Source organism: Bufo bufo, chromosome 7 (assembly GCF_905171765.1).
Source record: "Bufo bufo chromosome 7, aBufBuf1.1, whole genome shotgun sequence".
NCBI classification, from domain to species: Eukaryota; Metazoa; Chordata; class Amphibia; order Anura; family Bufonidae; genus Bufo; species Bufo bufo.
Window position 1 is genome coordinate 62,054,136 of NC_053395.1, and position 24,332 is coordinate 62,078,467.

General features: G+C 43.8%; 1 protein-coding gene and 1 long non-coding RNA gene across 2 annotated transcripts in view; one reads left to right on the top strand and one right to left on the bottom strand.

The window, feature by feature from the left end:
* Positions 1-300: 300 nt before the first annotated feature.
* NAGA (alpha-N-acetylgalactosaminidase) overlaps positions 301-24,332 on the bottom strand; it is a 48,615-nt gene continuing 24,583 nt past the window's right edge. Inside the window, exons 3-8 of the mRNA XM_040439257.1 lie at positions 22,821-22,995; positions 18,235-18,412; positions 11,264-11,358; positions 11,009-11,170; positions 9,956-10,153; positions 301-666 (exon numbers count right to left, since the gene is read on the bottom strand). Of these exons, the coding sequence (XP_040295191.1) occupies positions 388-666; positions 9,956-10,153; positions 11,009-11,170; positions 11,264-11,358; positions 18,235-18,412; positions 22,821-22,995 (1,087 nt within the window). The 3' untranslated portion in view covers positions 301-387. The remainder of the gene's footprint in view (positions 667-9,955; positions 10,154-11,008; positions 11,171-11,263; positions 11,359-18,234; positions 18,413-22,820; positions 22,996-24,332) is intronic.
* On the top strand, positions 23,731-24,149 carry LOC121007376. The gene is made up of 3 exons (XR_005780403.1): positions 23,731-23,805; positions 23,869-23,942; positions 24,114-24,149. It is a non-coding gene; the product is annotated as an uncharacterized LOC121007376 (long non-coding RNA).

Consider the following 24,332-nt stretch of genomic DNA (forward strand, 5'->3'; position numbering starts at 1 on the left):
TTGAACGCCACCCCTGGGAACCTTCAGAACCTAATTAACATATTGAATAAAAGTGTTTTTTCGTGAAAATAAGCGACGGACAACTATACGGTACGTAGCATTCCAATATGGGGACTATAATGCAGATCATGGTTAGTGTTCTATAATGGTCAGTTTAGGTGAAAAACTCCCTTTATGAAAAAACATAGTGCATTTATATCATTTACAAAACAAAAAAGGTGGCCTTGGTTACCCCTTGATTCCAGGAAACACTGCATTCCTTTCTCCCGCCAGTGATTTCAAGTACAAAAAAGGCACATAAAACATTAGTATAAAGCAATGCAACTTCCAGTGGCACCGGCTTCACTTTTAATACATTTTCAAATAGCACTGTAATCCAAGTTGTCATTATAAAAAGTGATTGTGCATGGCGGCCGGGCGAATGAACAACATGACCACACCGGAGGGGTTGACGCTCATCTGAAAAGCTGCTTCTGGTTTAAAAGTCCCTAAGAATTCTTTTTCAAAAACATCATAAAGTTTATAGCCAAAGGTGCTCTTGGTTATGTTCAGCTGGGAAAGGCTTGTAGTGAAACGTCTCGGCAGACCATCTGTTCCTTTATTCAGCACAGCCACGGCGTACTGTTCCTCCACCAGCTCTCTCACCCACACCTCCAAGGAGCCAGCCTGAAAAAAGTACATACAGATGCTTAGTAAGAGCAATCATGGAGCTTCAACAAGATCGTGTATCTAAAAAGGAATGGTTATTATGGCTTCTGAGTCAACACTTGAGTCACAATACCAAATAGAATACTATATCATTTGGCCCCCACATTCTTAAAGACTATGTACACCTTCAGGGACATTTTTTATGATTGCATCTCATTCATTCTGGGCTAAAACTAATTTTTGCAATTGGTCTTTGTTAAAAATGTTCAGCCATTTCTGAGATACAAGAGTTAAAAAAAAAGTTAAAAAAAATATACAGTACAGACCAAAAGTTTGGACACCTTCTCATTCAAAGAGTTTTCTTTATTTTCATGACTATGAAAATTGTAGATTCACACTGAAGGCATCAAAACTATAAATTAACACATGAGGAATTATATACATAACAAAAGTGTGAAACAACTGAAAATATGTCATATTCTAGGTTCTTCAAAGTAGTCACTTTTTGCTTTGATTACTGCTTTGCACACTCTTGGCATTCTCTTGATGAGCTTCAAGAGGTAGTCACCTGAAATGGTCTTCCAACAGTCTTGAAGGAGTTCCCAGAGATGCTTAGCACTTGTTGGCCCTTTTGCCTTCACTCTGCAGTCCAGCTCACCCCAAACCATCTCGATTGGGTTCAGGTCCGGTGACTGTGGAGGCCAGGTCATCTGGTGCAGCACCCCATCACTCTCCTTCATGGTCAAATAGCCCTTACACAGCCTGGAGGTGTGTTTGGGGTCATTGTCCTGTTGAAAAATAAATGATGGTCCAACTAAACGCAAACCGGATGGAATAGCATGCCGCTGCAAGATGTTGTGGTAGCCATGCTGGTTCAGTATGCCTTCAATTTTGAATAAATCCCCAACAGTGTCACCAGCAAAGCACCCCCACACCATCACACCTCCTCCTCCATGCTTCACAGTGGGAACCAGGCAAGTAGAGTCCATCCGTTCACCTTTTCTGCGTCGCACAAAGACACGGTTGTTGGAACCAAAGATCTTAAATTTGGACTCATCAGACCAAAGCACAGATTTCCACTGGTCTAATGTCCATTCCTTGTGTTCTTTAGCCCAAACAAGTCTCTTCTGCTTGTTGCCTGTCCTTAGCAGTGGTTTCCTAGCAGATATTCTACCATGAAGGCCTGATTCACACAGTCTCTTCTTAACAGTTGTTCTAGAGATGTGTCTGCTGCTAGAACTCTGTGTGGCATTGACCTGGTCTCTAATCTGAGCTGCTGTTAACCTGCAATTTCTGAGGCTGGTGACTCGGATGAACTTATCCTCCGCAGCAGAGGTGACTCATGGTCTTCCTTTCCTGGGGCGGTCCGCATATGAGCCAGTTTCTTTGTAGCGCTTGATGGTTTTTGTGACTGCACTTGGGGACACTTTCAAAGTTTTCCCAATTTTTCTGACTGACTGACCATTTCTTAAAGTAATGATGGCCACTCGTTTTTCTTTACTTAGCTGCTTTTTTCTTGCCATAATACAAATTCTAACAGTCTATTCAGTAGGACTATCAGCTGTGTATCCACCTGACTTCTCCACAACGCAACTGATGGTCCCAACCCCATTCATAAGGCAAGAAATCCCACTTATTAAACCTGACAGGGCACACCTGTGAAGTGAAAACCATTTCAGGTGACTACCTCTTGAAGCTCATCAAGAGAATGCCAAGAGTGTGCAAAGCAGTATTCAAAGCAAAAGGTGGCTACTTTGAAGAACCTAGAATATGACATATTTTCAGTTGTTTCACACTTGTTTGTTATGTATATAATTCCACATGTGTTAATTCATAGTTTTGATGCCTTCAGTGTGAATCTACACATGAAAATAAAGAAAACTCTTTGAATGAGAAGGTGTGTCCAAACTTTTGGTCTGTACTGTATATATATATATATATATATATATATATAAAAAAATAAAATAATAATCAGTCTGTTTGCAAGCTGTCCCCTGTTTTCTCTGAAGCCCTTCAGCTGATGGCTCATGTTTAGCTCTTATCTCTGACCTCAAACACTCATTATAGCTCACTTCTTATCAAACAAATAAGAATATGGCGTAAATAAGTATATGAGGTCAGAGATAAGAGCTACACATGAGCTGTAAACTGACTGGATAAAAAAAAAAAAAGTCACAGCTTGCAGACTGATTTTTTAACTCTTGTATCTCAGAAATGGCTAAAAACATTTGTAATAGAGACCAATAGGAAAAATATTTTAGCCCAAAATGAGTAAAATGCAATTATTAAAAAAAAGTCCCTGAAGATGTACATAGCCTTTAAAAGGAACTGTACTGACAAAAATGCTGCATTCTGTTATGCCTAGCCCAGGGCCTGAAGGGGTGGTGCATGACCTCTCTCCTCGAGTCACAGACTAGGCAATCTACAGTGTATAAATATTGCCCATAGTGTTCATTTATAGGTGTTGTCCAAAGGTGCCAACTTACACGATATTAAATGAAAGGAGTAAGATCAGTTGTTTATGGAGAATTATCCCATCATGTCTCCGATTGTAGATTGTAAGCCCTCATGGGCAGGGCCCTCTCTCCTTCTGTACCAGTTTATAACTAGTCTTGTTCATGCTTATTGCAATTGTCTGTATTATGTATGTACATCCCTCATCATATGTCATATGTACAGTGCCATGGAATGAATGGTGCTTTAATAATAAATAATAATTTTAACCTCTTGCCGCAACTGTAACGCCGAAAGGCATCATCGCGGCGGCTCCCCCAGGCTACGCTAACGCCGATTGGCGTCATCTCGCGTGAGCCGAGATTTCCTGTGAACGCGCGCACACAGGCGCGCGCGCTCACAGGAACGGAAGGTAAGAGAGTGGATCTCCAGCCTGCCAGCGGCGATCGTTCGCTGGCAGGCTGGAGATGCGATTTTTTTAACCCCTAACAGGTATATTAGACGCTGTTTTGATAACAGCGTCTAATATACCTGCTACCTGGTCCTCTGGTGGTCCCCTTTGTTTGGATCGACCACCAGAGGACACAGGTAGCTCAGTAAAGTAGCACCAAACACCACTACACTACACTACACCCCCCCCCCGTCACTTATTAACCCCTTATTAGCCCCTGATCACCCCATATAGACTCCCTGATCACCCCCTGTCATTGATTACCCCCCTGTCATTGATCACACCCCTGTAAAGCTCCATTCAGACGTCCGCATGATTTTTACGGATCCACTGATAGATGGATCGGATCCGCAAAACACATACAGGCGTCTCCCTGGAGCCTTCCAGGGGGGGTGATCACCCCATATAGACTCCCTGATCACCCCCCTGTCATTGATTACCCCCCTGTAAAGCTCCATTCAGATGTCCGCATGATTTTTACGGATCCACTGATAGATGGATCGGATCCGCAAAACGCATACGGACGTCTGAATGGAGCCTTACAGGGGCGTGATCAATGACTGTGGTGATCACCCCATATAGACTCCCTGATCAGCCCCCTGTCATTGATTACCCCCTGTCATTGATCACCCCCCTGTAAAGCTCCATTCAGACGTCCGCATGATTTTTACGGATCCACTGATAGATGGATCGGATCCGCAAAACGCATACGGACGTCTGAATGGAGCCTTACAGGGGCGTGATCAATGACTGTGGTGATCACCCCATATAGACTCCCTGATCACCCCCCTGTCATTGATCACCCCCCTGTAAAGCTCCATTCAGACGTCCGCATGATTTTTACGGATCCACTGATAGATGGATCGGATCCGCAAAACACATACAGGCGTCTCCCTGGAGCCTTCCAGGGGGGGTGATCACCCCATATAGACTCATTGATCACCCCCCCTGTCAGGCTGCATTCAGATGTCCGTATGATTTTTACGGATCCACGGATACATGGATCGGATCCGCAAAACGCATACGGACATCTGAATGGAGCCTTATAGGGGGGTGATTAATGACAGGGGGGTGATCACCCCATATAGACTCCCTGATCACCCCCCTGTCATTGATCACTCCCCTGTCATTGATCACCCCTCTGTAAGGCTCCATTCAGACATTTTTTTGGCCCAAGTTAGCGGAAATTATTATTTTTTTTCTTACAAAGTCTCATATTCCACTAACTTGTGTCAAAAAATTAAATCTCACATGAACTCACCATACCCCTCTCGGAATCCAAATGCGTAAAATTTTTTAGACATTTATATTCCAGACTTCTTCTCACGCTTTAGGGCCCCTAGAATGCCAGGGCAGTATAAATACCCCACATGTGACCCCATTTCGGAAAGAAGACACCCCCAGGTATTCCGTGAGGGGCATATTGAGTCCATGAAAGATTTAAATTTTTGTCCCAAGTTAGCGGAAAGGGAGACTTTGTGAGAAAAAAATAAATAAAATCAATTTCCGCTAACTTGTGCCAAAAAAAATAAAATTCTATGAACTCGCCATGCCCCTTATTGAATACCTTGGGGTGTCTTCTTTCCAAAATGGGGTCACACGTGGGGTATTTATACTGCCCTGGCATTTTAGGGGCCCTAAAGCGTGAGAAGAAGTCTGGGATCCAAATGTCTAAAAATGCCCTCATAAAAGGAATGTGGGCCCCTTTGCGCATGTAGGCTGCAAAAAAGTGTCACACATCTGGTATCGCCGTACTCAGGAGAAGTTGGGCAATGTGTTTTGGGGTGTCATTTTACATATACCCATGCTGGGTGAGATAAATATCTTGGTCAAATGCCAACTTTGTATAAAAAAATGGGAAAAGTTGTCTTTTGCCGAGATATTTCTCTCACCCGGCATGAGTATATGTAAAAAGACACCCCAAAACACATTGCCCAACTTCTCCTGAATACGGCGATACCACATGTGTGACACTTTTTTGCAGCCTAGGTGGGCAAAGGGGCCCACATTCCAAAGAGCACCTTTAGGATTTCACAGGTCATTTACCTACTTACCACACATTAGGGCCCCTGGAACATGCCAGGGCAGTATAACTACCCCACAAGTGACCCCATTTTGGAAAGAAGACACCCCAAGGTATTCCGTGAGGGGCATGGCGAGTTCCTAGAATTTTATATTTTTTGTCACAAGTTAGCGGAAAATGATGATTTTTAAATTTTTTTTTTTCCCCTTACAAAGTCTCATATTCCACTAACTTGTGACAAAAAATAAACTTCCATGAACTCACTATGCCCATCACGAAATACCTTGGGGTGTCTTCTTTCCAAAATGGGGTCACTTGTGGGGTAGTTATACTCCCCTGGCATTCTAGGGGCCCAAATGTGTGGTAAGAAGTTTGAAATCAAAATGTGTAAAAAATGACCGGTGAAATCCGAAAGGTGCTCTTTGGAATATGGGCCCCTTTGTCCACCTAGGCTGCAAAAAAGTGTCACGCATGTGGTATCTCCGTACTCAGGAGAAGTTGGGGAATGTGTTTTGGGGTGTCATTTTACATATACCCATGCTGGGTGAGAGAAATATCTTGGCAAAAGACAACTTTTCCCATTTTTTTATACAAAGTTGGCATTTGACCAAGATATTTATCTCACCCAGCATGGGTATATGTAAAATGACACCCCAAAACACATTGCCCAACTTCTCCTGAATACGGAGATACCAGATGTGTGACACTTTTTTGCAGCCTAGGTGGGCAAAGGGGCCCACATTCCAAAGAGCACCTTTCGGATTTCACTGGCCATTTTTTACAGAATTTGATTTCAAACTCCTTACCACACATTTGGGCCCCTAGAATGCCAGGGCAGTATAACTACCCCACAAGTGACCCCATTTTGGAAAGAAGACACCCCAAGGTATTCCGTGAAGGGCATGGCGAGTTCCTAGAATTTTTTTTTTTTTGTCACAAGTTAGTGGAAAATTATGATTTTTTTATTTTTTATTTTTTCTTACAAAAGTCTCATATTCCACTAACTTGTGACAAAAAATAAAAACTTCCATTAACTCACTATGCCCATCAGCGAATACCTTGGGGTGTCTTCTTTCCAAAATGGGGTCACTTGTGGGGTAGTTATACTGCCCTGGCATTCTAGGGGCCCAAATGTGTGGTAAGAAGTTTGAAATCAAATTCTGTAAAAAATGACCGGTGAAATCCGAAAGGTGCTCTTTGGAATATGGGCCCCTTTGCCCACCTAGGCTGCAAAAAAGTGTCACACATCTGGTATCTCCGTATTCAGGAGAAGTTGGGGAATGTGTTTTGGGGTGTCATTTTACATATACCCATGCTGGGTGAGAGAAATATCTTGGCAAAAGACAACTTTTCCCATTTTTTTATACAAAGTTGTCTTTTGCCAAGATATTTCTCTCACCCAGCATGGGTATATGTAAAATGACACCCCAAAACACATTCCCCAACTTCTCCTGAATACGGAGATACCAGATGTATGACACTTTTTTGCAGGCTAGGTGGGCAAAGGGGCCCACATTCCAAAGAGCACCTTTCGGATTTCACCGGCCATTTTTTACAGAATTTGATTTCAAACTCCTTACCACACATTTGGGCCCCTAAAATGCCAGGGCAGTATAACTACCCCACAAGTGACCCCATTTTGGAAAGAAGACACCCCAAGGTATTCGCTGATGGGCATAGTGAGTTCATGGAAGTTTTTCTTTTTTGTCACAAGTTAGTGGAATATGAGACTTTGTAAGAAAAAAAAAATATATATCATTTTCCGCTAACTTGTGACAAAAAATTTAAAGTTCTATGAACTCACTATGCCCATCAGCGAATACCTTAGGGTGTCTACTTTCCGAAATGGGGTCATTTGTGGGGTGTTTGTACTGTCTGGCCATTGTAGAACCTCAGGAAACATGACAGGTGCTCAGAAAGTCAGAGCTGCTTCAAAAAGCGGAAATTCACATTTTTGTACCATAGTTTGTAAACGCTATAACTTTTACCCAAACCATTTTTTTTTACCCAAACCATTTTTTTTTTATCAAAGACATGTAGAACAATAAATTTAGAGAAAAATTTATATATGGATGTCGTTTTTTTTGCAAAATTTTGCAACTGAAAGTGAAAAATGTCATTTTTTTGCAAAAAAATCGTTAAATTTCGATTAATAACAAAAAAAGTAAAAATGTCAGCAGCAGTGAAATACCACCAAATGAAAGCTCTATAAGTGAGAAGAAAAGGAGGTAAAATTCATTTGGGTGGTAAGTTGCATGACCGAGCAATAAACCGCTAAAGTTGTGGAGTGCCGATTTGTAAAAAAGGGCCTGGTCTTTAGGGGGGTATAAACCTGTGCTCCTTAAGTGGTTAAAGGATTTGAATGGTTAAAGTGATGGTCCAGAAAAAGGGCAAAATGCCTTAAAAAAACTAAAAAAAAAAAAAAAAAAAAAAAGGTGTTCTTACTGTATCTAACCAATCCCCTCGGCTCCAGTTCCAATAATTCTCATTTTCTCGTCATTTTCTACCTCCTCTACGTCCCTCCTGACACAGGAACTGTGACCAGTCAACTAATCACTGATCACATCATTGACCGGCCTAATTAAGTAATTGGCTGAGAGGTCACATTTTTGTGTTCAGAGGGACTGGGAAGAGGAAACTAGTGAAGGAACTCAGGAAGTGTTTTTTTTCTAAATAACTGTGCAAGTTGAGAGACACCATCTAATAAAAAAAATAATAATACATCAGTAGCAAACAAACCCTTGTGTGTCCTGTGTTTCATATTTCCCATAGACTTTCTGCTAACACCTAGAGGTTGCATGTTACAGCAAAAAAAAACACACACAAAAATGCAGGTGAAAAAAATTGCTAGTAAGAACGTCATTAAAAACCTGTGTGTGAAACACCCTCAAAACATTTTTTTATCTGTTCAGTCTCCTATTTTAGAGGCATCAAAAAGATTTTTCAAATAGAAACTAAATGGAGAATCAGAAAGCTATATAAATTGAAAAAATATATATTTTATTTTATATGAGATCCCAATAACTTCTAATGGCTATATTTTGTAATGCAGAAATGTTCTAAAAGGCTGAAAAATATCAACATTGTGTCCCCTAATTTTACTCTGCTTTTACATTCTTCTTACATATTTGCCAACAATCTAGAATTTTCAGAGACTGTCCTAGGACGAAACTGGTTGGGGCTCATGAAAGCACAACCCATAAGTGGGGATGCCTGGATGGGTTTGTTCCCAGGGGACAAGGCTAGCATGTCTCGAATTTACCAACTACTTCTAGATTTCAAGCTCTTGCGATTAGGGCCCTCACTCTTACTGTTTAAACTGTGTATTATTGTGCACCTTTGTTGTCTAATTTGGTTTGTACACGTATCCTTTTAATTATGAAGCATTGCAAGATATGTTGGCCCTGTATAAATAAGCATCATTATTAATTAAAACGTTGTTAAAGGGATTATCCAGGAATTGTTATCCACAGGATAGGTCATTATTATCACATCGGCAGGTGTCCGAGTCCTGGCACCCCCACTGATCAGCTGTTTCAGGGAGCCGCAGCTCTCACCAGAGCTTTCCAAGCACAGCGCTGTACATTGTATAGCAGCTGTGCTTGGTATTGCAGCTCAGCCCCATTGACCTAAATGGCCTTGCTAAAAAGATAGAATGTGTCCTACTCTTGTTTGTTTAACAGACAAGAATACACATTGCCAACACCGGGTGGCATGTGCGGGACACACACAGCCGGTGTCCATGTATTCCCATCTGGCACACTGATGACATATTACTAGGATATGCCATCAATGTCAGATAGGTGCAGGTCTTTACTTCTAGGACCCGCAACGATATCCAGAATGGAACCCCCTAAGTGAACAGAGGGCAACCTCGCATGTGTGGCCATCCTTCGTTCACTGCTATGGGAGTTCTGAAATTAGCCAAGCGATGGTTCGCTTTTTGTCAAGCAGTCCCATAGTGGTGAAGGAAAAGGCAGGTACAGTCTCCATTCACAGCTGGGGGACACCCAAAAATAGCCAAGGGTACTTGCTTGGCTATTTTTGGAACTCCCATAGTGATAAATGGAGGGAATGCTGCACATGCGTGATGTGCTCTCCTTCACTTTGAAGGCCCCGTTCTCTAGATAGGAGCAAGTCCCAGTGGTAGGACACCTGCACCTACCTGACATTGATGGCATATACTAGAGATATGCCATGAATGTCCCTCATAGGCCAGCCTCTTGAAGGTTTTCTGTACGACTGTTACATACACATGTTGGTTGCATTTCCCGTGATCCATTTTGATGGTTCCTCAGACTTGAACAGTGTAGCATGCATACATTTACATCAATTAGGGGTGTATCAGAATAATAATCTACTATAAAATCCACACACACCTTTCCAATTAGTTTCCCCTCTTTTCCAAGGGGATCCTGGTTTATATAGATCATGAGACGATTTTGTAAGAGGTCCTTTGCATCTTGGGAGATGGTCCTCAAGTCATTTGACATGATTAGTGGGGCTGCCAGAATTGCCCAAATGGCCAGCTGTGATTTACATTGTTCATAGCTGAGTCCAAAATTCCCAACAATCAGCTGCAATGGAAAAAAGAAAAAAAAAAGAAAAAAAAAAAAAAAAGGATAAATACTAGAGCTTGATGATAGCAACTACTAGTCTTTGAAATAAAAGTAAATCCTTATAAAGTGAAGGCTAACATAACCAATTCTATAACACATTGTAACCCAATTTTGGACATAAACTGTACAGACAATACATAATAGACCATGAAAACCATAGTTATGAGCACAAACACATTTCTACTGAAGAATGTCAACTCTCCATCAACAGGACATTTTTGTTGCCTACAGATTTTTTACAGCAGTCTGTAGTCGAGCCTTTGGTTTTGCAGAGAACTTGCATACTATGGGCCAGATTTATCATGACTGACAGCTCACTCCACTTTCACATATGGCTAAAGTCAGTTTTAGCCAAGTCAGATTTATGATCGGCCCTTTAAGACTGTAATAAATGTGGTTTGACGGTAGCAGTTAATCCGTCAGTAAGCAGCTTTACAAAAGTCGCACATCTTTACGAAAAAGTCGCACGTTTTTATGAAAAAGTCGCATGTTCTATTAAAAAGTCTCATAAGATAAGCATGGTCCTCACTGGAGTGAAATTGCGACTTTTTTGCGACTTTTTAAATAGTCCCAATAGTAAATCTGTCTAGAGATTCGTTTACATAAGAAAACACGCCCACTTTCAGAAAACTGGCGAGCACAGTGCAGAGCAGAATAAAGTCGCAAATTTGTGCGCAGTTTTAGCATTTGGGACTTTTTTTGGGACTTTTTCACTCCATTATTCTGACCTGAGCTAATGATAAATCTGGCCCTATGAGTACGTGTCCTCACAAGAATAATGCTGCAAGTTAAGCTTATTCATGTTATTCTCACCATATCTGGATCGTTCCACCTGCCTGGACCTGCCACCGGTTGCAAAGCATCCTGATTCTTTGCAAACCATTCTATGATGTCCAACACACTCTCCCATGAGTCCTGAATATCATCATAGTTTCTCCACATGTTACAGATTTCACCCAATAATGTGTAGTTCACCTGTCAAATTGTAACAGAAGGCTTTTAACGTCCTGAAAATAACTGGGCATCATAACAAGCCATAGCAAAGACAGATATGTGTGGTAATCGCACCTGTGGAGGAAGACCACCTTCATATGCAGGCCAGCTGCAGGAATACAGGATTGGCCTCCCAGTTGCATTTAAAGCTGCGCTCATCTTAGGATATCCTGTATGAGAATGAACAAAACATTGTGAAGAATTACATAGTAATCCAGAGTTTTATTTAAAATTAAAGATCATACTCAAGTGGCTCCTGTTCTGGTGGACTCAAGCCGTGCTTGTGATAACAGATCAGCCATTCTTCCTAGTAAAGTACTGTTTTCCCCTACAGCGGGTACTGCAAAGTCAGCTCTTTGGAGGGGGTTGGACAATTATTAATGCAATTGGTCAAAATGCCATATGCAAACATGGATCCGCCATACAGCATACATGACTGTATACTACCCCCAGCTGCCCTAATGGAGGCCCCCAGCTGCCCCAATTAGAGTGAAGCATAAATACTCACCTATCATCCTGGCATCAATGAGCCGCACTTCCTTTTGCTGTTCCTGGGTACCTTCTATTTCGTGCAGGCTCCGAACGGCAAATGGGCAAATGGACGGCATGTGGATTATACTTTGGTGTACTTTGTGCCAAATTCACCAAATGTCATATGTCGTTTGATAAAGTTGGCCTTTAAACCTTAAGGCTGCCAAACACATTAGAGTACTGTCGGACGAAAATGCCAATTACAGTAGTTCGGACGACACTTTAATGTCTGTGGGGAGCTCCTGAATCTCACCCAATAGATGATGTCATGGTGAGAGAAGGATCAGACAAAATTAATATATCTTTGCCCAATTCTTTTGTTCTCCTAGGACAGTGGTGCCCAACCATTTTTCGTCTGAGGGCCGCACTAGACTTGGTATAAATTTTGCGGGCCGGAACCAGGTAGCTTTGTCAGAAAGAAATGCAAACAGTGTGAGGGGGCACGTGTGAGCATTACTACTGTGAAGAGGGAACATATCTGGCATAACTACTGTGAGGGGGCACATATCTGGGCATAACTACTGTGAAGAGGGCACATATCTTGGCATAACTACTGTGAAGAGGGCACATCTGGGCATAACTACTGTGAGGGGGCACATATCTGGGCATAACTACTGTGAGGGGGCATGTGCGAGCATTACATCTGGGAAAAGGGCACATATCTTGGCATTATTACTGTGAGGGGCACATATCTTGGCATTATTACTGTGAGGGGCACATATCTGGGCATAACTACTGTGAGGTGCACATATCAGGGTATAACTACTGTGAGGAGGGCACATATCAGGGCATAACTACTTTGAGGGGGCAAGAGTGAGCATTACTACTGTGAAGAGGGCACATATCTTGGCATTATTACTGTGAGGGGGCACATATCCGGGCATAACTACTGTGAGGGGGCATGTGTGAGCATTAATACTGTGAAAAGGGCAGATATCTTGGCATTATTACTGTGAGGGGGCATGTGATGTATACATGTGTGTAATGTATGTAGTGCAGTATGTGATGATCATTACACACATGAATACATCACATACTGCGCTGTCACCTTCTTCTGCAGGTCTACCTTGATGTCTGGTCTTTAGGCTTCAGTCAAATCCTCCACCGCCATGCTTGCGCCATGTGCCCGACACCACCAGGAGCTGGCCCCTCCCCCTTTCATCTCCCGTCGGCTTCTCCTACAGCAGGGCGCTCTATCGCTCCAGTGCCCGCCCAATCTTACCAATCAGGGGCGTAGCTAGAAATGACTGGGCCCCATAGCAAAAAAAATTTATGGGCCCCCCCTCCCGGATCTCCCACCCCCACATACCTATCGGACCTCCCACCCCTTCCAGAGCTCCCACCCAAACAGCCCCACACTCCTCCCTAGATCCCCCTCAGTGTCAAGCACAGATAGCCCCCCCTCAGTGTCATGCACAGATAACCCCCCCCCTCAGTGTCATGCACAGATAACCCCCCCCCTCAGTGTCATGCACAGATAACCCCCCCCCCCCCTCAGTGTCATGCACAGATAACCCCCCCCCCCCTCAGTGTCATGCACAGATACCCCCCCCCCCCTCAGTGTCATGCACAGATAACCCCCCCCCCTCAGTGTCATGCACAGATAACCCCCCCCCCCCTCAGTGTCATGCACAGATAACCCCCCCCCTCAGTGTCATGCACAGATAACCCCCCCCTCAGTGTCATCCACAGATATCCCCCCCCCACCCAGAGCCGCTTCCTAGCTAATTTATTCACTGCACTTGCCTTGCCTCTGTGAAATTGAAGAGAAGCGCCGTAATCCCGCACAGGCGCACTGGAAGAGGCCAGGAAGACGGTGCATGCGCACTTTAATGCCTCTGCCAGTGCGCCTGTGCGAGATTACGGCGCTTCTCTTCAATTTCACAGAGGCAAGTGCAGTGAATAAATTAGCTAGGAGGCGGTGCTGGGTGGGGAGATTGCAGGCACAGGCAGCATCGCTTTGCTGCCTGTGCCGTTCGCAGCGCTCCCTGCGCTGATAAAGTCCGGTCACTGCACGGGCCGCATGACACGGCTTCGCGGGTCGCATCTGGCCCGTGGGCCGTAGGTTGGGCATCACTGTCCTAGGAGATAAGCAGCCGCCAGAGGCATTGGCTTTCTCTGCTCTCCCTATACAATACACCTGCACGTTTGTCTGTATGTGTATGGAGGAGTTGATGGGTAGTCAGGAGAGATAGCTGTCAGTATACCCAGATTTACCCTTTTTTGCCTAGAAATACTACTAGGCTTTTTTACAACTTTTGTTAGCAACTTTTCTTAAAAAGTTGCAATGATAAATCTGAGATTAAACTAATTAAAGTAGCTAGCCACCCCCTTCTTCCCACCCGCTTATCAAAAGTGGCTTTGAGGGGTAAAAAAAAATTAAAAATGTTCCATAGGAATATGCAAAGAAGTATCTCCCAGAGAAAGAGAGCAATCTTGCTAGTGCCACCTTCCGGAAATGGCTCTTTAAGAGTCAAAGATTTTTAATACGTTCCAAGGATTGTGAAAACCTCTTCCAGCCAGAATCTTACTACTCTGTACTGACGAGTGGCAAGCACCCCAAAACACCCGTCTGCGGATGATATCTGGCTTGGCTATTTGCCCTTGTCATATGCCAAGTAAGGTTGAGCGAAGCAGGTTCGGACTGCTTGGTCCCATCCTGATTTGTTCCAAAACTTCGTTAATAATAATATGCTCTCCATACAGCCTTACAATGAATTGGCTCTGCTGAGGCAATCTTCTTATGGCCACCAGTAACGCAAGATTTGTTTAGTCTCGTGCCTGGCCCGTTAGTTAGTTTCTGCGCATACATTAATGTTTTAAAATCCGAATCCGAACTCGGGTTAGTTAATGAGCCACTAACACAAGTTCAGATTTGGATTTTGAAGGTGGAACTAGTGAGATGGTTCTCTTTCACTGGGAGATACCTCTTCGCATGTTTGTTCTCTGCAAACAAATACAGTTATGTCCATATATATTTGGACACTGACACAAATTTTTTTTTTTTACCTGTTTACTAAAATATATTCAAGTTATAGTTATATACTTGACATGGACATAAAGTTCAGTCTTTTAGCTTTCATTTGAGGGTATCCACATTAAAATTGGATGAAGGGTTTAGGAGTTTCAGCTCCTTAACATAAGGCACCCTGTTTTTAAAAAGACCAAATGTAATTGGACAATTGACCCAAAGACTGTTTCATGGGCAGGTGTGGGCAATTCCTTTATTATATCATTCTCAATTAAATACATAAAAAGGCCTGGAGTTGATTTGAGGTGTGGTGCTTGCATTTTGAAGATTTCGCTGAGAAGTAAACATGCAGTCAAAGGAGCTCTCCATGCAGGTAAAACAAGCCATCCTTTATCTGCGAAAACAGAAAAAACCCATTCGAGAAATTGCTACACTACTAGGAGTGGCAAAATCTACAGTTTGGTACATCCTGAGAAAGAAAGAAAGCACTGGTGACCTCAACAATGTAAAAAGACCTGGACGCCCACGGAAGACAACAGTGCCAAAAGCAACCCAGGAGTTTATTAAAGCAAAGAAGTGGAATATTCTTGAATGGCCAAGTCAGTCACCTGATCTGAACCCAATAGAGCATGCATTTCACTTGTTAAAGACTAAACTTCAGACAGAAAGGCCCACAAACAAACAGCAACTGAAAAAGAGGTGCAATAAAGGCCTGGCAGAGCATTAAAACGGAGGAGAAAGAGTTTCTGGTAATGTCCATGAGTTCAAGACTTCAGGCCAACAAAGGGTTTTCAACCAAGTATTAGAAATTAACATTTACAATGATTTAATTTGTCCAATTACTTTTGAGCCCCTGAAATAAAGGGATTGAGTTTAAAAAATGCTTTAGTTCCTTGCATTTTTATGCAATCATTTTGTTTAACCCACTGAATTAAAGCTGAAGGTCTGAACTTTTTCGGAATTGTTTTGTTCAAAATCCATTAGGGTAATGTACAGGACAAAAATGAGAGAAATGTGGTATCTGTCCAAATATATATGGACCTAACTGTACCTCCATCAATAGCATCTGCTAGCATGTAAATGACAGATGCTTAAAGGGAACCTGTCACCTGGATTTTGGGTATAGAGCTGAGGACATGGGTTGCTAGATGGCCGCTAGCACATCCGCAATACCCAGGCCCCATAGCTCTGTGTGCTTTTATTGTGTATAAAAACCGATTTAATACATATGCAAATTAACCTGAGATGAGTCAGAGCTTGAAAATATGACTCTTCTCTGGTCACACAAGTGAGATATGACTCCTTTATGTTAATTTGCATATGTATCAAATCGGTTTTTTTACACAATAAAAGCACACAGAGCTATGGGACCTGGGTATTGCGGATGTGCTAGTGGCCATCTAGCAACCCATGTCCTCAGCTCTATACCCAAAATCCAGGTGACAGGTTCCCTTTAAGAACGCATTAGTATTTTAAATGACACTTCTGATTAATATATGTCAGAGATATCCCACCTGCGCCCCTCCAGCTGTTGCAAAACTACAACTCCCCTGATATCTGTAGGCTGTCCAGGCATGCTGGGAGTTGTAGTTTTGAAACAGTTGGAGGGCCGCAGGTTAGGCATCCCTGATATATGATATCTTATTAAAGGGGTTACTGGGTTCAGAGCTGAACCTGGACATATCCCCTTCTTCCCCCACTCAACTCCTCTGACAAGAGCATCAGAGCATTTCATGCTCTAATGCTCTCCCTTGTATCGCACAGGGCAAGGGCTTTTTTGTTTACATTTCTACACTGCTAGGAGGACACTTCTGCCTAGCAGTGTTCCAGGTGATGTCACCGGCACTGATGGGCGGGCTTTGGCTCTGCCATGGCCGTTTTACAGGCTAGGGCAGCACTAAAGCCCACCCATTAGTGCCGGTGAGGTCACCGGGCTCACTGCTAGGCAGAAACCTCCGCCTAGCTTACCCATGGAGAGTTCGATACATCACCAGATCTCCAGAAAAATGTCTTGTCCTGCGCGCTTTAGCGCAGGGCAAGGGAGAGCATGGGAGCATGAAATGCTCCGATGCTCTTGTCAGAGGAGTTGAGTGGGGGAAGAAGGAGATATGTCCAGGTTCAGCTCTGAACCCAGAAAACTTCTTTAATAAGATATCTTATATCAGGGATGCCTAACCTCACGTCAGAGTCGGTGAGCTCTGAACCTGGACAACCCCTTTAATGGTTGCTCACTGGATATCATTGCTAGGGTCCATTCACACGTCCATAGTGTATTGCGGATCCACAATACACCCGGCCGGCACCCCCATAGAACTGACTATTCTTGTCCGGACAAGAATTGAACATGTTCTATTTTTTTTGGGGGAGCCGCGGACCGAAAGATCAGGGCTGCGCTCTGGAAATGAGGCCAGCACACTGTGTGCTGTCCGCATCTCTTCCGGCCCCATAGAGAATGAATGGGTCCAGATTTGTTCCGCAACATTGCGGAACGGATCTGGACCCATTCTACGGACGTGTGAATGGGCCCTTACACCTGGGTTCAAATCTAACTAAAGACAAACATTTCCTTGATGTTTGTATGTTTTCCCCATATTAGCATGTGTTTTCTCTAGGTATTGCAGCTTCTTCCCACAATCAACCTAATACTGATTAGATTAATCCGATTTCCTATGAAACCGTCCGAAGTGAGACAGAGAAATGAGACTGTGAGCAAAATTGGGGACAGGAACTGATGGGAGCTATAATCTACGTACCGTCTTGCAGAACAGATTGGCACTCTATAAGCGACATACATATACCTTTCATCTCCTACAGAAAAATTCTGGTCTGGGGAATATAGAATACTAGACATAAAGCCAGTTACAATAACGGGCGCTAGAACAGTAGTGCTGGCACCGTTATGGGGGGCTGGTCTGTGGCTGACACCGTTATGGGGGGCTGGTCTGTGGCTGACACCGTTATGGGGGTATCTGTGGATGACACATAGCATTCATGCAGAGGGCGGAGCAGGGGCGTCACTTAGTGAGTTACGCTACCAGTGCCTGGCCGCCCGCCCGGCCTCCTGCCTCACCATGTAGTAAGTGAGCGGAGCCGGTGCAATACAGTGACTGCCCCCCGCTGCCATTACAATAGGATGCTGCACATGTAGTGTCCGTGGAGTGTGTGCCAATGGAGCGGCGTCTGGCCGCACTGCGCGTGTGGGGAAGCGGGCGCAGTACAGCATAATGGGTAAGATAGCCGTCTCCGGGATCTGTGACGGCTGCGCTGTCCCGTGTGCTCCGGGCAGAGTAACTCTGAAAGCCGCTGTGCCCGGCTCCCGGCGTCCTCCTCCCTGAGCACTGCTGTCCTGCCGATGTGCCCCCGAGCCCTGAGCACGTACACAGGGCTTTTATTAGCATAGATAATCCTTTATCAGGAAATAAGGATTGGCGTAATTAGACTGCCAGGCAGCTCTGATTTTCAGCAAATATCAGATTAAAAGGTGCCATTTATGGAATGATAATTCAAAGTTATTATAGAAAAAATTATGAAGCTGGAAACATACCTAGAGCCTTTTCTGAGGAGTTTGAGTAGCAGCCATCAAATTTTAACATGTCAACCTCCCATGATGCAAAAGTCTCCGCATCAATCGTAATAGTGTCTAAGGTTGTCCCAGGATAGCCACCACACGTATAATTACCCATGTCAGCATATATACCAAGTTTTAGACCTCTGGCATGAACCTGAATAGCAAAGAAGAGAATATATCATGACAGATGTAGGATTTTAACATAAGGGATTTAATAGATCTTAACTACACGCCTTAATATTGAAATTACAACATCAAGAAGGAACAGCGAAAGAATAAAATAAAAATAAAAGATCACAGGATCAATGAACACTTTAATATGCAAATTAAATAAAAATGGAAAAATAATTGACATATTATCAATGAGTATATTAAAGGGGTTTTCTGGGATATTTTTATTGGATGACCTATCCTCGGTCACCTGTAACCCCTGCCGATCAGTTTGTTGAAGAGAAGGCTGCGTTCCGTGCCAGCGCAGCCTTCTCTTCATTCTTCTTTACCTGCTCGCTGTCGACATCGCAGCAGTGGGTGGGTGCATTTACAAGATGTCGTCCCATGGAAGTAAATGGGATGGCTTGTAATTCTACCTGCTTAATGCTGACATATTGACCAGGTAAACAATGAAGGGAAAGCTGCGCTGGCACAGTGTGCGGCCTTCTCTTCAACCAGTTGATTGGTGGGTGTGCCGGACCCCACCGATCTGATATTGATGACCTATCCTGAGGATAGGTCATCAATAAAAATATCCCTGAAAACCCCTTTAATAGTGGTCCTGTTTAAAAATGGCTCCTGGGACACTTGGGAGAAATGGCCTCACCACTTGTTTGAACAACCAAATCAATGTAACGCTGAACTGTTAGTGTACCTGAAATGAAGACTAGAGGGCTCTGGCTACTGTACATCATGCCACCCCATACCATAATCCCGGGAGTAGGGCGGGTGTGACATTCTCTTGTAAATTCCTCTACGTGACATTGCACCCGTTGCCCTCCAGATCTCAAGCGATCATTGCAACTGAGACAAAAGCAGGCCTCATCTCTGAAGATAGTCCTCTATTCCAGCCTCCACCGACATCTTGCTGTGCACCATGATATCCTTTGACAGTGGTAGACGTCTGACTTGTATCCCAGTGTAGTTCAAATGCCTTCTGAGCGATTGTGTGGAAACTGTTTGCCACCCTAGGTTTGGGATGTGATGTCCAATTTCACTTGCAGTACAGAATGGATCACTACACACCATTCTTCTAATCAGACAACCCGTCCATACAGAGATACACCTCTGTGCACCATTTGATGTCATTCCAGTTTGTCGTTGTTCTCCCAACCAGCGGGACATGCAATGTTCAACAGTGCTGACATCTCTGCCTAGGCACGTAGCAATCTGCCAGAGTGATAATCCAAGGTCTCTCATGTCAAGTATTCTGTCCATCTAAGTTTGTGACAAGTAGAGATAATGGCAAGTCGACGAACAGGAGGCATCACACAATGTGATCCAATTTTTAGGGTTTCATGTGGATAAAAAAACTTTTGCTTTCAATCTGGCTTAAGTAATTTTTACTTGCCAAAGATTGGGGCTAGGTGCTTGAAAATGTAATCTGCAGATTTTAGCAACACCTGCTATTGCCTCTATTTGTATTACCTTAAAGGGATTATTCTGGAAAAGATAATGATGAGTTTATCTTTAGGCTAGGTCATCATTAGCATAATCGATGGGGGTCCGAGTCCTGGAACCCCTTACGATCAGCTATTTCAGGGAGCCACTGTGCTCACCGAACCTACAGTGATCGATGCAGGCTCCCGGCAGCTTTTCAAGGACAGCACTGTACATCATATAGTGGTAGTACTTGGTATTGCAGCCCAGTCCCTTGAATAGGGCTGAGCTGCAACTAGTCCATGTGACCGATGGCTAGGAAAAGGTTGCGGAGCTCAAGGCCTCATCTAACATCTGATACTGACCATCTATCCTGAGGATAAGTCATAAGTATCTTTTCCTGGATAACCCCTCTAAGGGCTGTCTTTCTTGGTGTTGAAATTTCAATGCTGAGGAGTGTAACTCAATTTTAAAGAGGATCTTTCATCAGTTTTGACATAGGCCAATTATGGTATTACCTTGTAGGGCTGCATCCACTGATGCCATGGGTGTTTTTTTTTTTTCTTCAAAAGCCCCCCACCCCGTTCGTCCGCTGTGCCCACCCTTCCCCCGATTATTTGGCGCACTGTATTATAATAAGCAGTATACCCGCAATGGGGAGTAGACACAGTCTTCTGCTGTGGACGTCTCCTTCTCCCTGGCTGTGAGCGCGATCCAATCAGAGCGGACCGCTCACAGCCAGGGTGAAGGAATCTCGCGAGAACTTAAGCTCCTTCTCCCTGGCTGTGTGCGGTTCGCTCTGATTGGATCGCGCTCACAGCCAGGGAGAAGGAGACGTCCACAGCAGAAGACTGCGTCTCCTCCCCATTGTGAGTATACCGCTTATAATACAGCGCGCCAAATCATCGGGGGGGGGGGGGGGGGGCCACAGCAGACGGACGGACGGGGGGCCTTTGAAAAAATAAAAACACCCATGGCATCAGTGGGGGCCGCCCTACAAGGTAATACAATAATTAGCCTATGTCAAAACTGATGAAAGATTGAAAGGTCCTCTTCAAAAGTACAGAAATATATTGAGTTGCGTGCATCATTTTACGTAATTAAGGAATGACTGTGTAGTCTATCGATGGACTGAATCTTCTAGAGCGGCTCTAGCTTGACACCTCCCAGCAATGGCTCATAAAGGGGGTTCCCGAACACACGGGGTTATCTTTATGTGACAACCACTTTAAAACGGTCTTCTCAGAATATATATTGATGTCAAACAGACATGCAGTGATTTCATAATGCAGCGATTTTCAACATAGAAAACATTAAAGGACTTGTTCACCTTCAGGAGGCCTTTCTACCAGAACCCCCCACCCCTATGTGGCCAGAGCTACAGAGGGAAGTATACTTACCTGCTCTCCCCTGAGTTCTGGCTTCTTCGGTTCCCTGCCACCAATGCCTCCAATCTCCCTGTGTCAACATCCTGTTTGGGTCATGGGGCCAATGTCGGCTCACACCAGTAACAGGTCCCCTATACATCCCCGAACCCAGTGACACATGTTATGGCTGCGGCCAGTCATGGCTTGCAGTGGCCATGTGACCTGCATTGACAGGTGGAGACCAGAGTGAGATATTGGCAACGGGGGACTGAACGAGACAGAATCCAGCAGCAGAAAGCAGGTAAGTATGCTTCGCTCAACAGGTTCAGCCTGGCAGAAAAGTCCACCATAGGTACACAACCCTTTTAAAGGGTGGACACCTTTGAAAGGGAAAAAAAAGTCAGAAAAGAGTCATTATCTTCATAAAAAAAAAAGTTGCACTAAGTATCAACCTGCAGCCTTCATTGATTTTCAGACCCCAGATGTGCATTTTGCAATGTGCTCTTAGATTCAGACTTTTCTTGAGGACCGCTCAAATCCTTCCTACTAATATGTGATGGACATGTGTGCCCAGGATGCTGCTGGGCTGCTGTCTTCTCCAAGCAAACTGCCTTGTGTGCACTTTCCTCGTCATCTACAGCCTGTGTGAGCGACCATGCTTGGCTCCTCTACCCCATCTCCACATAGCTGACGTGTGCAACCTCCTCCCTACCTGGTGCTATCTAACACTAAGAGAAGGGAGGGGGTGACTAAAGTAACATAGAACGTGTCGGCAGATAAGAACCATTAGTCAGAAACAGGAGAAAATCTCTGATGGATTTGTCAGATACAGTAGCACCAGCAGCTAGTTAAAGGGTTTACACAAACTCTGCAAAAGCAAAATGGTAGGAAATCTTTAATGGAGACTATATAGAACATCGCTTCATTTTGCATTTACAAAGCAAAGGAACAATCAGGACAAAGATGTCTATAGTGTTCACACTGCTTTTCTCAAAGATTTTGCATTATTTTTTGGAAAGCGGGAGATGTATAAAAATAATTTAAAAAAAATTACTAACATTTTAAATGTGCCGCTGCTCAAGTCTCTACTGGGCCTGCGGTGGTCATGTGCCAATTATTGTTCATTTGACTGCTGCAGCCAGTCATTGGCCTCACAGTTACTTGCCGCAGGGGCGTAGCTATAGGGGGTGCAGAGGTAGCAGTCGCTACCGGGCCCAGGAGCCTGAGGGGCCCAAAGACCCTTGTGCTGCATAAGAAGACACAAAGCACTGAGGGAAGGGGGGCCCAAGCCTTACTCTTGCACCAGGGCCCATGAGCCTTTAGCTACGCCCCTGACTTGCCGTTAATGCACACGACTGCTGAGGACATTGACTTGCTGTGGCAGTTGCGTGAATGATGAACTGCTCATAAGCGCTGCAGACGCAACAAGGTTAGGAGCGGCACCACGGGACCAGCGTGTGCATCGAATTTCTTAATAAAAGATACAACTTATTTTGCACAGGACGTCGATTCATTCCTTGAATTTTACATCAACTTCACCAGAACAAGAAAAGCACAGAACATGGTAGTTTGATGGTGTTTGCATACTGTGTATAGATTACTCACATAGTCTGCAAGGGCCTTAATGCCATTTGGAAACCTGTCTGGGTCAGGCTGGAGTCGTCCATTAGAATCTCTCTTCTTCAGGGTCCAGCAATCGTCGATGCTAATGTAAACGTAACCAAGATCCCTCCATCCACTGTCAACCATTTTGTCGGCTATACTCTTAATTAAATATTCACTAGAAAATATTACACCAAAAAGGATTATAAATGAAATGTATACGTATATTGTGTCATCAGATATTGTTTATTGAAGTCTATAGTTTTTTTTTTGTATGGCGTAGTGTACATACTCTGCCTCCAGTATTATTAGTTTTAATATTGGTGTTATTTTAGGACTTTTTCTTTTTTAATAATAGCATTTTTATTTTATTTTTATACAAAGAAAAACAACACAGTTACATAAAATTTTAATTGTGTATATATATATATATATATATATATATATATACACATACATATACATACACACACACATTTTATATATATATATATATATATATATATATATATAATTTTTTATACACATACACACCACAAGATAATATTCTAAATTATTTCAACTTATATTGTGAATTGAACAAGAATTAATTGCTTGGGGCCATTTCCCAACAATTGTAATGTATAAAAATTACCTCATACCAGACATCCATCTGTAGACAGCACTGTTCCAGGGTTCTTGCCGCCCACCAGTACAGGGCAGGGTACAGGTTAGCTGGATGACATGCCTTAGACGCAGTATAGGTGAAATTTATGTTTCTCATACATCGGTGTGTCTCTTCAATGAGAAACATAACCCACCCACCCCCCTGAGCTACTTAGATCTAGCTTGGGGGAGCAAGGTTTCTCACTGAAGAGGGGAGGTGTCATTTCTCAGAGGGAATGTAACTTCTGCTGCAGCTCTCTCCCTATCACAGCTCACGGGTGGGTGTCCTTCCTAAGGGGCCATGTCCTTTCTGCTGCAGCTCTCTCCCTAGCACAGCTCAGGGGTGGGTGTCCTTCCTAAGGGGCCATGTCCTTTCTGCTGCAGCTCTCTTACTAGCACAGCTCAGGGGTAGGTGTCCTTTCTAAGGGGCCCATGTCCTTTCTGCTGCAGCTCTCTCCCTAGCACAGCTCAGGGGTGGGTGTGCTTCCTATGGGGCCCATGTCCTTTCTGCTGCAGCTCTCTCCCCATCACAGCACAGGGGTGGGTGTCCTTCCTAAGGGGCCATGTCCATTCTGCTGCAGCTCTCTCCCTAGCACAGGTCAGGGAGTGCTTCCTTTCTCTGCAACTCTCGCAGCTTCTAACAGATGTAAGGGCTGTTGGCAGTTGAAGGATGGAACTAAGCATGTGGGTAAAAAGACAATACAATAATCAGCTCACCATCTGTGTCCAAACTGTGCTTGGACCCATGGAAAATCAATCCAACAGAACATCACAAGAAGAGAAATGACCAGAACCAAATCCAGATTCTTAAATATGTTTTTTAATCTTCATAAAATCCATGACAGAAAAACAGGAACCCCACCGTCACGT